At 41.8% G+C, this 13,900-nt stretch overlaps 1 protein-coding gene across 5 annotated transcripts in view; it reads left to right on the top strand.

The window, feature by feature from the left end:
- The window catches only part of LARP1 (La ribonucleoprotein 1, translational regulator), an 86,682-nt gene that overhangs the window by 64,634 nt on the left and 8,148 nt on the right, over positions 1–13,900 (top strand). For all 5 annotated transcript variants that reach the window (XM_083353550.1, XM_083353549.1, XM_083353553.1 and 2 more), the window contains exons 9-14: positions 749–923; positions 5,916–6,085; positions 7,405–7,758; positions 10,559–10,682; positions 13,381–13,586; positions 13,715–13,821. In XM_083353550.1, coding sequence (XP_083209676.1) covers positions 749–923; positions 5,916–6,085; positions 7,405–7,758; positions 10,559–10,682; positions 13,381–13,586; positions 13,715–13,821 — 1,136 coding nt within the window. The remainder of the gene's footprint in view (positions 1–748; positions 924–5,915; positions 6,086–7,404; positions 7,759–10,558; positions 10,683–13,380; positions 13,587–13,714; positions 13,822–13,900) is intronic.

Below are 13,900 nucleotides of genomic sequence, written 5' to 3'. Positions count from 1 at the left end.
GGCCTGGCTGCAGTGGTCCTAAGGTAAGCAGGTGCGGGGTGCGTGGGGCAGCTCCACACCCCCGCCCTGGCGTGATTTTTACCAGTGAGCCTCGCTCTAAAACTAGGGCTTATTTTGAAGGTAGAGCTTATTTTTGGAGAAACATGATATGTATTGGAGTGTGTTGTCATTTCACTTTCGGTTATACCATACTATCTCATTCAAACTTGCACTAAAAATCTCTTCCATTGTGATGAATTGGGCACCTGCAGGAGCATCGAGGGAGGATTTTAATAACACAGAGCTTTCTCAGAAAAATGCCTGGATTGAGAGACTGCACAGTCCCAAGCTGTGCTTGGTAAAAGATTCAAGGTAGCCACACCTTAACATCTCTCAGGATATATGTATTAAGATATTGGCCATTGGAACGAGGAGGAGAACATTTAAGAATACTTAAGGAGGACAGGAAATGCCAAAACTGTTTAGAGGAAAAAAAAGCAATGATTTCCTCAATTTCAGCTACGTTAGTATGACATGGTGAAATATAATTTCTTCATTTAAAAATAATTTAATATACTTCCTGACTCCTAAATGACTGCAATATATCAGGTTATTTTTAAATTTTTTAGTGTTCAATATTCTTTTACATGTCTTTAAAACTTTCATTTCACTATCAGATAATAGGTATCTGTAGGATACCGTTTTTGGAAGTACCCCTCCTGGACTTGTTTTGATATATTAATGCTGAAAATGAGGGTTTGTTTTCCAGGCATTAAAAGACAGCAAAGTGGTGGAGATTATAGACCAGAAAATCAGGAGAAAAGAAGAACCAGAGAAGTGGCCTTTGCCTGGCCCTCCCATGACAGACTATGCACAAACAGACTTCTCTCAGCTAATCAACTGCCCAGAATTTGTGCCCAGGCAGAACTTCCAAAAAGAGACAGGTCAGTACAGAAGGAAAATGTGAAAATCGAATATGTTCCACCAAACACGTTGATTTTTGTTGTCGCTACATAATTTGAGATCAAGCCAAACATTTATTTTACAAGACAGCAGCATTACCAAATGATATTTCAGTGTTTTATCCAGAGTCTCTGGGTTATTAAAGATAATAATTTAACGTTTAGTGTTGCTCATGGTCAGCCTCTTAATAAGTTCCACCTAATATGGGATTTGATCCTGTATGACAGGGGTGTCAGACTCGCAACGTCATGTGACGTGTCGCAACGTGTTGAGACTTTTTTTGCCATTGCTGGCCATGGGGTGGGCGCGGTTTCGCTATGATGCATCCGGCCTCTGGGCCAGCAGTTTGACACCCCTAATATATGAGAAGGCAAACCTGGCATATATTACTGAGAGCCCGCCGAGCAAGGAGGAGGAAATGCCTCTCTTGGAAATACGCCCAGTGGGATTTTGCAGGCGGCACTAGCCGAAACGTCGTGTATGTGCTATTGTCTTATCAGGATTCTGAAGGTTGCCAGAGGCACCAAGATTTATGATTCTAGAGGAACTTCAATCTGCTATCTTAGGGGGGCAGACCCAAAGACTGCATGGAAGTTCATAGCCACCATGACAACCATGAACCTGACACTTTGTTGCAGGTCTGATGTGAGGGAGCGGGGTTGGGGGGGGCACATGATAGACCTGACTTTTGTTTTGGGGCACTGGCTGTGTGATTTGGACTTGGGCACAGTTATATCCCTTGTCATGCACAGTCCACTACCTTGTGATCCTGTAGTTAGTCTTACTTCTGAAAGAAGTGTGGTGTGCCCTCTTTCAAAGAGGTGCTCCTGCTCAAAGAGCTGGGGGCAGTTGTGGCCAGGAGACTTTTTATGCCTATTCCCAGGCTGGGAGGTCCTGCTCTTAGTTACGTATCCTCGGTCACCTCCCAATTGGACTGTTACACACACTTGTACAGGGGGCTGCCTTGAAAATCATCTGGAAGTTTCCATTGGTTCAGAATGCAGCCAGCATGGATATCTGTCAGTATATCTTCATTGTGCCCATGTAACACCGCTGCTCTGCAAGCTGATAGACTTCCAATTGTAGTTCAAGTTGCTGATGATTGTATTTAAAATCCTACAATACATAGTACTAGGTTACTTGAGGGACCACCTTCTCCCAAGACTGACTACCTGCTCCACTTGCTCCCACAGGGTTAGGGTTAGGGTTAGTTTCTGTAAGTTTCTTTTATTTAACTCTTGTCATCTTATGGGAACTCGGACCTTTTCTGTGGTTGCCTATGATGTCTGGAATAATTTCCCCTCCCTGACATATCTTGCATGAGCTTGAGCGTCCCTATAAACCTTGAAACAAATAAACTTTTGATTATTTCATAGCAGCAGATTTATCTGAACATTTTATGAAACCTCTTAGAATAAAATTTTGTGCATTGAGTAAGAATAGGATAGGATAGGATAGGATAGGATAGGATAGGATAGGATAGGATAGGATAGGAGCTGGAAGGGACCTTGGAGGTCTTCTAGTCCAGCCCCCTACTCAAGCAGGAGAACCTACAGGGAGTGCAGAATTATTAGGCAAGTTGTATTTTTGAGGATTAATTTTATTATTGAACAACAACCATGTTCTCAATGAACCCAAAAAACTCATTAATATCAAAGCTGAATATTTTTGGAAGTAGTTTTTAGTTTGTTTTTAGTTATAGCTATTTTAGGGGGATATCTGTGTGTGCAGGTGACTATTACTGTGCATAATTATTAGGCAACTTAACAAAAAACAAATATATACCCATTTCAATTATTTATTTTTACCAGTGAAACCAATATAACATCTCAACATTCACAAATATACATTTCTGACATTCAAAAACATAACAAAAACAAATCAGTGACCAATATAGCCACCTTTCTTTGCAAGGACACTCAAAAGCCTGCCATCCATGGATTCTGTCAGTGTTTTGATCTGTTCACCATCAACATTGCGTGCAGCAGCAACCACAGCCTCCCAGACACTGTTCAGAGAGGTGTACTGTTTTCCCTCCTTGTAAATCTCACATTTGATGATGGACCACAGGTTCTCAATGGGGTTCAGATCAGGTGAACAAGGAGGCCATGTCATTAGATTTCCTTCTTTTATACCCTTTCTTGCCAGCCACGCTGTGGAGTACTTGGACGCGTGTGATGGAGCATTGTCCTGCATGAAAATCATGTTTTTCTTGAAGGATGCAGACTTCTTCCTGTACCACTGCTTGAAGAAGGTGTCTTCCAGAAACTGGCAGTAGGACTGGGAGTTGAGCTTGACTCCATCCTCAACCCGAAAAGGCCCCACAAGCTCATCTTTGATGATACCAGCCCAAACCAGTACTCCACCTCCACCTTGCTGGCGTCTGAGTCGGACTGGAGCTCTCTGCCCTTTACCAATCCAGCCACGGGCCCATCCATCTGGCCCATCAAGACTCACTCTCATTTCATCAGTCCATAAAACCTTAGAAAAATCAGTCTTGAGATATTTCTTGGCCCAGTCTTGACGTTTCAGCTTGTGTGTCTTGTTCAGTGGTGGTCGTCTTTCAGCCTTTCTTACCTTGGCCATGTCTCTGAGTATTGCACACCTTGTGCTTTTGGGCACTCCAGTGATGTTGCAGCTCTGAAATATGGCCAAACTGGTGGCAAGTGGCATCTTGGCAGCTGCACGCTTGACTTTTCTCAGTTCATGGGCAGTTATTTTGCGCCTTGGTTTCTCCACACGCTTCTTGCGACCCTGTTGACTATTTTGAATGAAACGCTTGATTGTTCGATGATCACGCTTCAGAAGCTTTGCAATTTTAAGAGTGCTGCATCCCTCTGCAAGATATCTCACTATTTTTGACTTTTCTGAGCCTGTCAAGTCCTTCTTTTGACCCATTTTGCCAAAGGAAAGGAAGTTGCCTAATAATTATGCACACCTGATACAGGGTGTTGATGTCATTAGACCACACCCCTTCTCATTACAGAGATGCACATCACCTAATATGCTTAATTGGTAGTAGGCTTTCGAGCCTATACAGCTTGGAGTAAGACAACATGCATAAAGAGGATGATGTGGTCAAAATACTCATTTGCCTAATAATTCTGCACTCCCTGTATGCCATCTCAGACAGGTGATTGTCTAGTCTCTTCTTAAAAATCTCCAGTGATGGAGCGCCCACGATTTCTGGGGGTAAGCTGTTCCACTGGTTGATTTTCCTCACTGTCAAGAAGTTTCTCCTTAATTCCAGGTTGCTTCTCTCTGATTAGTTTCCAACCATTGTTTCTCGTTCTTCCCTCTAGTGAACAAAGTGACCCCCTCTTCCTTGTGGCAGCCCCTCAAATACTGGAATACTGCTATCATATCTCCTCTATTTCTTCTTTTCTTTAGACTAGCCAAACCCAAGTCCCGCAACGGTTCTTTGTATGTTTTAGTCTCCAGGCCTTTGATCATCTTAGTTGCTCTTCTATGAATTTTTCCAAACTCTCAGCATCTTTTTTTGTGATATGGTGACCAAAATTGGCTGCAGTATTCCAGGTGTGGTACTAATACTTTGCGTGAACTTGATTCTATGCCTCTGTTTATACAACCCAGAATTGTATTAGCTTTTTTGGTTGCTGTTGCACACTGCTGGCTCATAGTCAAGTGATTGTCCAAGGTCCCTCTCACAGTTACTGTTTTTAAGCCAGGTCTTGCCCAATCTGTACTTGTACCTTTGATTTTTCCTGCCTAAATGTAAAACTGCTTTTCTCCACATTGAAACTCATTTTGTTGGATGGGGCCCATTGTTCAAGTTTGTCTAGATTTTTTTGGACCCTGAGTTTGTCTTCTGGGGTGTTGGCTACTTCTGTCAGTTTGGTGTCATCTGCAAATTAGATGAGTTCCCCTTCAATTCCCTCATTTAAGTCATTGATGAAGATATTGGGCCTAAGATGGAACCTTGTGGTACCCCATTGCTTACTTCTCTCCATGTGGATGTAGTGCCATTGACGACTACTCGTTGAGAATGGTTTGTCAGCCAGCTACAGATCCGTCTGGTGGTGATGTTGTCTATTCCACCTTTTCTAGTTTTCCAAGGAGTAGGTTGTGGTCTATTTTATCAAATGTCTTACTGAAATCTAAGACTACTACGTCCACAGCATTTCGCCGGTCTATTAGTTTAGTCACTTATCAAAGAATGAAATAAGATTGGTTTGACATGATCTGTTTTTAACAAACCTGTGCTGGCTACTGGTTATGACTTTGCTTCTAGTTGTTCAAAGATCTGTTTTTTGATTATCTTTTCTAGGATCTAGTAGATTGTGAGCACAACTAGATTGCCTTGCTTGTGCAAGTTATTGTTCCATTTGGCTTCAATTATCTGTTGCCAACACCTAAGCATGTATTCTGGATAAAGAATATCTCAAGTGCATTTTTGTTTGTCTTTGAAAGCTCCCCATTTTAAAATCCTGACATTGGGATGTACAAACTTGCTCCCTATGCTCATGTTATGAGTATGTTGTTAGCATGTTTTGTAGTGATCAAACAGGTTTGTCTCTTTTATAATATGTCTTCTAGTTGTATTTTTCTGATGGTAAAAGCATTGATAGGATTGGACTGGTGCTGTATGATGTGTCAGGGGATTATACTAGAAAAGTGGATAAGAAAAAAGGTTAAGTAACCAAGAAATCAAGAAAAAATAAATAAAATATTAAATTTATAAAAATGAAAGGCCAAGTAAAACTCTGACAAAAATTACACGATATAACCTATATGTTTTATACATAGTTAATGCAAATTAGAATTAAAATATGTAAATGACATCTTCTTGTCCATTTGTCTTAAAACTAAAAGTTGGCTCTCCCGTAGGAGTTGCTACATCTTTATTTCCTTTTCATTCAAGGCTAATTTTACGTTATAGAGTTATTTTCATTGATATTTTGTAAAATGAGTATTTTGCATGTACAGATACTTTATTTAAATACATGTTACAGAATCTGCTCCTGGTTCTCCCCGCTCTGCCAGTCCCATGCCAAGCAAGACAGAGGAAGTTAGTAATTTGAAGACACTGCCTAAAGGTCTTTCTGCCAGCCTGCCTGACTTGGACTCTGAGGCATGGATTGAAGTGAAGAAGAGGCCTAGGCCATCTCCCATCAGACCCAAGGTAACCAATGAATTGCATTGGAGGCCAGTCTTTCTACAGGTTTTAATGACATATAGAAGATAGATACAGAAGGCGGACTTAAACATCAGTCATGACTAGCGGGGTAAAACCTGTAGGGATGCCATTATCTTTTTTTTTAACCTTATAAAAGACAGAACATTTTGAAGAGACTGACTAGATAGGCATATACTGTGCCCTTGGAGATCAGGGTTGAATTCAAAACTGAAGTCTATGTTTGAAATTGGAACCATTTTGTGCAATTCCAGTGGTGGAGATTTTTATTTATTTTTTTTGCTTCAGACAGAGAAACTGATAAAGACACAAAAATAAAAAAGGGATGACAAATAGTCCACAGTGTTGTTGATGTGTTTTACAAGGGTATGGGTTGGTTGGCCTATTTTAATGCAACTTTTGACTGCCAGAAGTACATACAGGTAATCCTTGGTTAATGATGGTTAAGTGGGACTGAAATTTCACTAAGTGATGCTGTAGCAAAATGTTATGACATGGAACCACATCATTTAGCAATGGCAATCCCTGGTGCTGTCATTCACTGAATTCCACCAATCATTAGCAAGAACCCATCTGAATCCAAGCCGTTCATGGCTTGATCCCTCCAAGCCTTGGTAAGATAAGGGACTGCCTCCTCTGCCCTTTTGGCTGCTTGCTACCCCTAATGCCTAGCCCTGCCTGCCTTCATACCTTCCACATTGCACTACTACTTACTGGTCACGACCTTCTTTCATACCACCTTCTTCCATGGCAGTGCACCTGGGGCGCTTCCCTCACACCTTGCCCTGGGCTTCTGTTTGTTCACCAACGAGAGCCTCTGTTCATGCCCCACCCAGGGCCTTCTTTCGTGCAAACAAGGGCCATGCATAAGGCACAAAAAAAGACCCCTGCCAGGTGATGAGGGCAACTAGTGGCAGTCGGCAGGTGAGTGGCCAAAGGCATTCATAAACCTGAATGGGCCTGGATTTTGTTCGTGAGACCACAAGGGCACTGCAATGATCAGAATTTTGAAGAGCAGTCACAAGTCCCTTTGTTCACTACAGTCCTCAGTTGTTGAATGGATGGACATTAAGCAAGGACTACCTGTATAGTTCTGCCCTTCTCTTAGTCTTCCTCTGTGGGCAGGTGCGTAATGTGATGCAGGATTAAATGAAATGGACTTTGTTTTCAAGTCATGTATTGCAGGCGAAGCTTTGAGTTATTTATCTTGAGGATGAAACGGAATTCATTGTAATTTTCCTGCGAGCGTTGTATTAAAGCTTAGTGCTCCACATCTCCAACTTTAACATTATCTCCCTTTTTACCAGAAAACAGAAGAGTCTAGAACACCACTGAAGCAGAAGGATCAGGATGAACCAGAGGAGTTGGACTTTCTTTTTGATGAGGAAATGGAACAGATGGATGGTCGTAAAAACACTTTCACTGATTGGTCAGATGAGGATTCAGACTATGAGATTGATGACAGGGACGTAAATAAAATTTTGATCGTAACACAGACACCCCCCTATCTGCGCCGTCATCCAGGGGGAGATAGAACAGGCAACCACACTTCCAGGGCAAAGATGAGCTCAGAATTGGCCAAAGTGATCAATGATGGACTATATTATTATGAACAGGACTTATGGACAGAACAGTTTGAACCAGAATATTCTCAGATAAAGGTGAGAATCAGGTTTTATTATCCTATTCCACGTGAAATGAATATAGTGTAGATGGGACTAAGCAAAGGTCCTGAGTGCATTATTACAACTTGAACCAATATACTAATAAAAAAGCATTTTGCTCACCCACCTGTGTGTGAACATGTGTATCAAAAAAACAACAACACCTTAACCAAATGGTAGATTCAGAAAGCAGATGTTTACCCTGAGTCCATAATTGACTTCAGGCATTTCTTTGCTGGGGCTCCTTTAAACATTGATTAACTTCCTCACATATATCTTAATGCCTTGCAGGGCCTTATCTTTTACCTTATCAGATATCATGAGTCAGGAATTGATTATAAATGGATTTATGAATATCAAATTATCTGCAGTTGCACTTCTATTTTGGGTGCAATTTCCTTTTGATTAGAGCTGTTTTATGTAAAAGCCAATATACTCTCAGATGGTGCAATGGCTCAGTGGTGAAAGATGCTGGCCACATGACCATGAAAGCGTCTTTGCACAGCACTGGCTCCCTTGTCCAAAAAATGGAAATGAGCACTGCCTCCTAGAGTTGAAAAAGACGGGAAACTTTTACCTTTACACTCTTATATATGTACATGTATTTTTTGAATTGACAAGCTAGCAGTTAACTGTATTGGCTGAGTGCTTTGGAGAGGAAGTTCTACCACTTGTTTCCTACCACCATAAAGATTATGATCTCAAGCACACCAGCCATCTGATCGCTCTTGGTTACAGAATATTTTTCTTTTCTAGGCATGAATGAGTGTTAAAACTCTTTTTATCACCACTGCATATTAGTGGGCAGATATTTCTTTGGGTTTGTTACAGTGCCTTCTTTCGTGTAGTTATTATGGCTGTTATTCCGGCTTATGTATTGACTTTATTGTACACCTACTAGCATCGATAGGATGTGAAGTGTTAGAAATAGTATAGATAGGAAGCTGAGTTGTGGAGAATAGCTTTCCATTCTTAGTAAGATTCTATATTCTGATCCAGAAAATGTGAGGACAGTGTTGCTACATTTATCTCATGTCACTGGGGATGAAATCAGCCAGCTTCTGGTTATAAATTTTAAAATAACAAAAGTTACCATAACTTATGCTCTATAACAGAATGCTATTACCTTAAATTGATCCCTTTCAACAAGGGAGCATGTCAAACACATATCTTTCTTTTTTGTCACTTAAACCTTTTTAAATGTGTTGTTTAGTTTGTATTTGTTCAAGGATTGGTACAAATCACCTTCACCTATTCCCTGCAATCTAGACCGATGACTTTTGTTCTTGTATATACCAGCATTCTAATATATATTGAAGCAAAAGTGATTCTTTATACAGTGTATTCAGAAAGTATTCAGCCCCTCTTCACTTTTGTCAGATTTGTTATTCTGCAGCCTGATTTTGCAGTTGTGGAAATTCATTTTTTCCTCTCATTAATCTACAGTCAGTACCCTATAATGACAAGGTGAAAACAGAATTTTAAAATGTCTGTAAATTTATTAAAAAGAAAAAAATCGAAGCATCACATTGGCATAAGTATTCAGACCCTTCACTCAGTACTTTGTTGAAGCACCTTTGGCAGCAATTACAGCCTCGAGTTTTTTTGAGTTTGACGTGGCAAGCTTTGCAGACCTGGAGCTTTGCACACCTGGATGGTGGGATTTTCTGCCACTCTTTCTTGCAAATCCTCTCAAGCTCAATCAGGTTTGATGGCGACAGTTGGTGGAGAGCCATTTTTAGGTTCCTTTAGAGACGTTCAGTAGGGTTCAAGTCAGGGCTCTGGCTGGGCCACTCGAGGACATTTACAGAGTTGTTCCTAAGCCACTCCTGTTGGTCTTGGCTGTGTGTTGTTGGAAAGTGAACCTTTGGCCCAGTCAGATCCTGAGCACTATGGAACAGGTTTTCATTGAGGATATTCCTATACTTGGCTCCATTCAGCTTTCCCTCAACCCTGACATTTTAAAACGGGTGTCAAACTCAATTTCATTGAGGGCCACATCAGCATTGTGGTTGCCCTCAGGGGGCCGGGTGGGTATGGCCTGGGTGGGTGTGTCCTACTGGGTGGGCATGGCTAGAGTGCATATGGCCTACTGGGTGGGCATGGCCAGCTCTACATCGTTCGCATCAAGGGTGCCTATGGGGGCCTGGGCAGGAGTGGGACAGATCTGAGGGTCTCTGGCAGAAGGAGGGTCTCTGGGCCAGGGCCAAGCCAGTAGGGGCCGTTCCCTCACTGTTTCCAGGATGGCTTCGTGGGCCACATGAAACCACTTTGCGGGCCGGATCTGATTTAGAGTAGATCAGAAAAAGGCATTAAATTGTCCATTTTGGATGTCATCTCCCCATAGCTGCTCCTGAAATTTCTCAGTTCCTAAATGTGACTAAAAATGAGCTGAGCGTGGAAAAAAAAGTTAAAATAATGTGAAGAAGTCAGAATGTTACTTTCATGAGCTCCTTCTATTAACTTTGTAACCTGTCTCTGGTGAATATGAACGGGAGGCAGACATACAGAAAAGGGCATTTGTCACAATTACATTGATTTTAGTCTTATGCGGAATTCCTAACTAAACTATACACAGAAGCTTTGTTTTGAAATTATGATGATTTGTCTTACACTGAGATGGCGAGGTATATCACTGTTGGTATTTTGCAACAGTTATTCTTGTAGTTACGTGTTTAGGGACCCACTTTCTATGTCCCCAGTGAGGTTTTGGTGCTGTCCTGACTTGAAAGACATAAAGTGTAAATCTCTTCTAGTCATGTATTCTAATTTTCATTTGTGATCTTTTGAAATGTAGCAAGAAGTAGAAAACTTCAAGAAGGTGAATATGATCAGCAGAGAGCAGTTTGACACACTTACCCCTGAGCCTCCTGTTGATCCAAATCAAGAAGTTCCCCCAGGACCACCCAGGTTCCAGCAAGGTAAGGCTTTTCAGAGATTCATCTACTAAACTTCAGTTAGGAGTCTTCCACATAGGATCTTTTGACCATTCAGTCTACGCTGTTGTATTTTTAATCTGCTGCTCTCTGGTCTTCTGGGGTTATTTTTTCTTGCATGTAAAGCATCTAGAAGGTCTTCCTGTTTTATTTTATTGTTTATCAAATTGATATACCCGCCCATCTTACAGAAGGTGACCCCGAGCAGCATATATTAAAAATTTTATGCTTGCTTTTTAAAACTTTGTTGTTTTCACTTCTTTTTCTTTTTAATATTTTAGTGATTTTTAACAGTTACAATCTTCTGTGCTTAGCAAACAACGTGTTATCTGGGTTCACTTATTTAACAGTAACTTCTTCAATGTAAATCTGTTCAATACTGTACAATCCAGTGTTTTCCCCCCCCCCCCCGATCCTCCTTTCTTCCCCATATATTTTTCCATTTTCCCCTCATTACACATTTACTTTGATGCATACCAAGTTAAATATAAACATCCTCATCATATTTTACTAATATTATACAAATAACAATAATATCAATTCATAAATCAATATCCTGTTTTTCATGCTCTTGTTAAAGTTTGAGTTCCCATCAATATTTGAAATAACTTTGTCAGTTATGATTTTCTCAATATTAATTACATTTAATAGCTAAGAATTTTATTCATACCAGCTATCCTCTTTATTTTCATATTTCCCATATTAAAAAAAGAAAAAAATGCTATTTTAATTCTAAATCATATTTTTCATTATGACAGTCTAATTATATCTAAGGGTCATCCATTCTTTTAATCATATTCAAACAGATATTTAATCATATAATGCCCCCTCTAATAGGTTGAATCTTCTATTTAACTCTATCTCGCTTTCTTTCTTTGCCAAGTAGCTTGGAGGCCAAGGGAATTAAATCGCCCAGGAATTTTCTTTCTATTTTTGTAAAGGTTGCTTGGAATGCAGAAGACAATTTAGGTAGAGTATTTTGAGAGGAAGAATTCTGCCCATTTATATTCCTAAAGCAACTCCCATTTTCCTTCTCCCTCAATTTCTCTTTTCATTTTTTGTCACCCAAGTTGTGACATTTCCCTTGACAGCTCTATATTCCATTTTTTAAAATAATCTTCCTTATCATCAGGTATATTTTCTTTCTTTCCCAGTAGTTCTTGAGATTAGTGGTCCAAGCTCAATAGGTGTTTATAATCCAAGAAGGTCAGGGTGATAAGTATGCCAAAATATTTTTCTTTATTGCCAAATGTTCTCCATTAAGTTAGGTCACCAAGCAGCCTGGAAGCTAGTTGTAGTGCAATACTCAAATCCACCACTAGATGTCATTCAAAAACCACTTTCTACTCTTAAGACAAAGGGCTGATTTCTTACATTTCACCTCAATGGTTTCCCCCCCCCCCCCCCAAAAAAAGAAAATCTTAACAATTAACTCAGTTCTCAAATTTATTCAAACTGTAGTTTTATGTTATTTCCACTTCAGTATTATGTATTTCTGTTCCCCATAAAAGAAATTAAAATGCCGCTTCCGTTCCTCTGAAAGGGTGGGGCTACAATCCCCTTCCTTCTCATATTCAGAGGTTTTTAGCTTCTTGGGAGTCTTTCCCAGGAAATTCAGTTGTAAAATAGTAAAGGATCAATATTCTCACCCAGTTCCAAACATGCTGTTTACAATCTGCTAATAGGTCAGGGGTTGGCAACCGGAAAAAGCAAAAGAGCCACTCGGAACTAGTTCCATCACACACACAAAAAAGTAGGAGCCACAAAAAGTGTGCACGCATGCGTCCACACACGCGCATGTGCAAAAAAAAAGATGGGTCTCCCTGGCGCTGGGCGCTGGGTTGCGGTACCTTCAGCCTGGGCGCCGCCAGAGCCACCCCTGGGACCTCCAAATCGCCGCCCGTTCGGGGAGGTGCGCGCGCAACTCTCCAAATCTTTGGAGAGGTGCGCGCGCACCTCCACTCAAATGGGCGGCGGCGCCACCCGTTTGCAGACGTGCTGCTGCCGGTTTGGAAAGCTGTCGCGTCCTGTTTGCAAAGCTACCGCCTTTGGAGGAAGGCAGCAGCTTGCAAACGGGCCGCGACAGCTTTCCAAAAGGGCGGCGCCACTGCCCATTCCAAGAGGTGCGCGCTCAGCTCTCCAAACCTTTGGAGAGTTCCGCGCGCACCTCGGAACGGGCAGTGGCGCCGCCCTTTTGGAAAGCTGCCGCGGCCCGTTTGCAGGCTACCGCCTTCCTCTGAAGGCAGTAGCTTTGCAAACGGGCCGTGGCAGCTTTCCAAACAGGCGGCACCACCGCCCGTTTGGAGAGGTGCGCGCACACCACTGCCCGTTCAGAGAGGTGCATACGCACCAGGCGACTGGGAGCCGCAGGAGATGGCTTAAAGAGCCGCGGGTTGCCAACCTGTGTAATAGGTGGTTTTCTTCAGTTGTCATTGGCTAATAGCTGGCCACAGGAATGTAGTCAGTGTTTCCCCTGCCGGTTTGGAGGGCTTTCTTTGGATCCAACGGAAAGACCGCTGTCTCTCCGTGATCGATGAGACACCCCTCCTTCATCCTCTTTGGGGCAACTTTAGGCCCTTTTAGGGCCCCCAGCAGGGAGAATTCTGGCCCGGAAGGCAGAGCCCTGATTTTCTGCATCTGTCTCACCGTGTAGTTTAATTGCTACTTTTTTTTTTCATTGTAGTTCCCACTGATGCTCTGGCAAATAAACTCTTTGGTGTGTCCGAACCTTCAACCATTGCCCGATCTCTGCCAACAACTGTGCCAGAATCCCCAAACTACCGCAATGCAAGAACTCCTCGGACCCCTCGTACACCTCAGCTGAAAGACCCCACACAGACGCCCCGGTTTTACCCAGTGGTTAAGGAAGGCAGATTGATAGATGCCAAGGTAAGGCCTGCGCATCAGCTCCTTCTATGTGCCTATAGATATTGGGTATCTCTTGACTCAGCTAGAATTCTTTGTGAACCTTTAGTGTTCATAGAGAACCTCTTAGATGTTCTTTCTGTTTCTTATAGACACCCCGGAAAAGGAAAACACGGCACAGTTCAAATCCCCCAATGGAATGTCACGTTGGTTGGGTGATGGATTCTCGGGAGCATAGACCTCGAACAGCATCCATCAGGTACTAGAAGGCATAATGATTTCAATGCAGTTGAACAAAAGATTGAGAGACCCTATTGAAGAAACTATATGAGTTCTCT

The sequence above is a fragment of the Vipera ursinii genome, assembly GCF_947247035.1.
Source record: "Vipera ursinii genome assembly, chromosome: 2".
Lineage (NCBI taxonomy): Eukaryota > Metazoa > Chordata > Lepidosauria > Squamata > Viperidae > Vipera > Vipera ursinii.
This window is presented reverse-complemented; position numbering and strand designations above follow the sequence as displayed.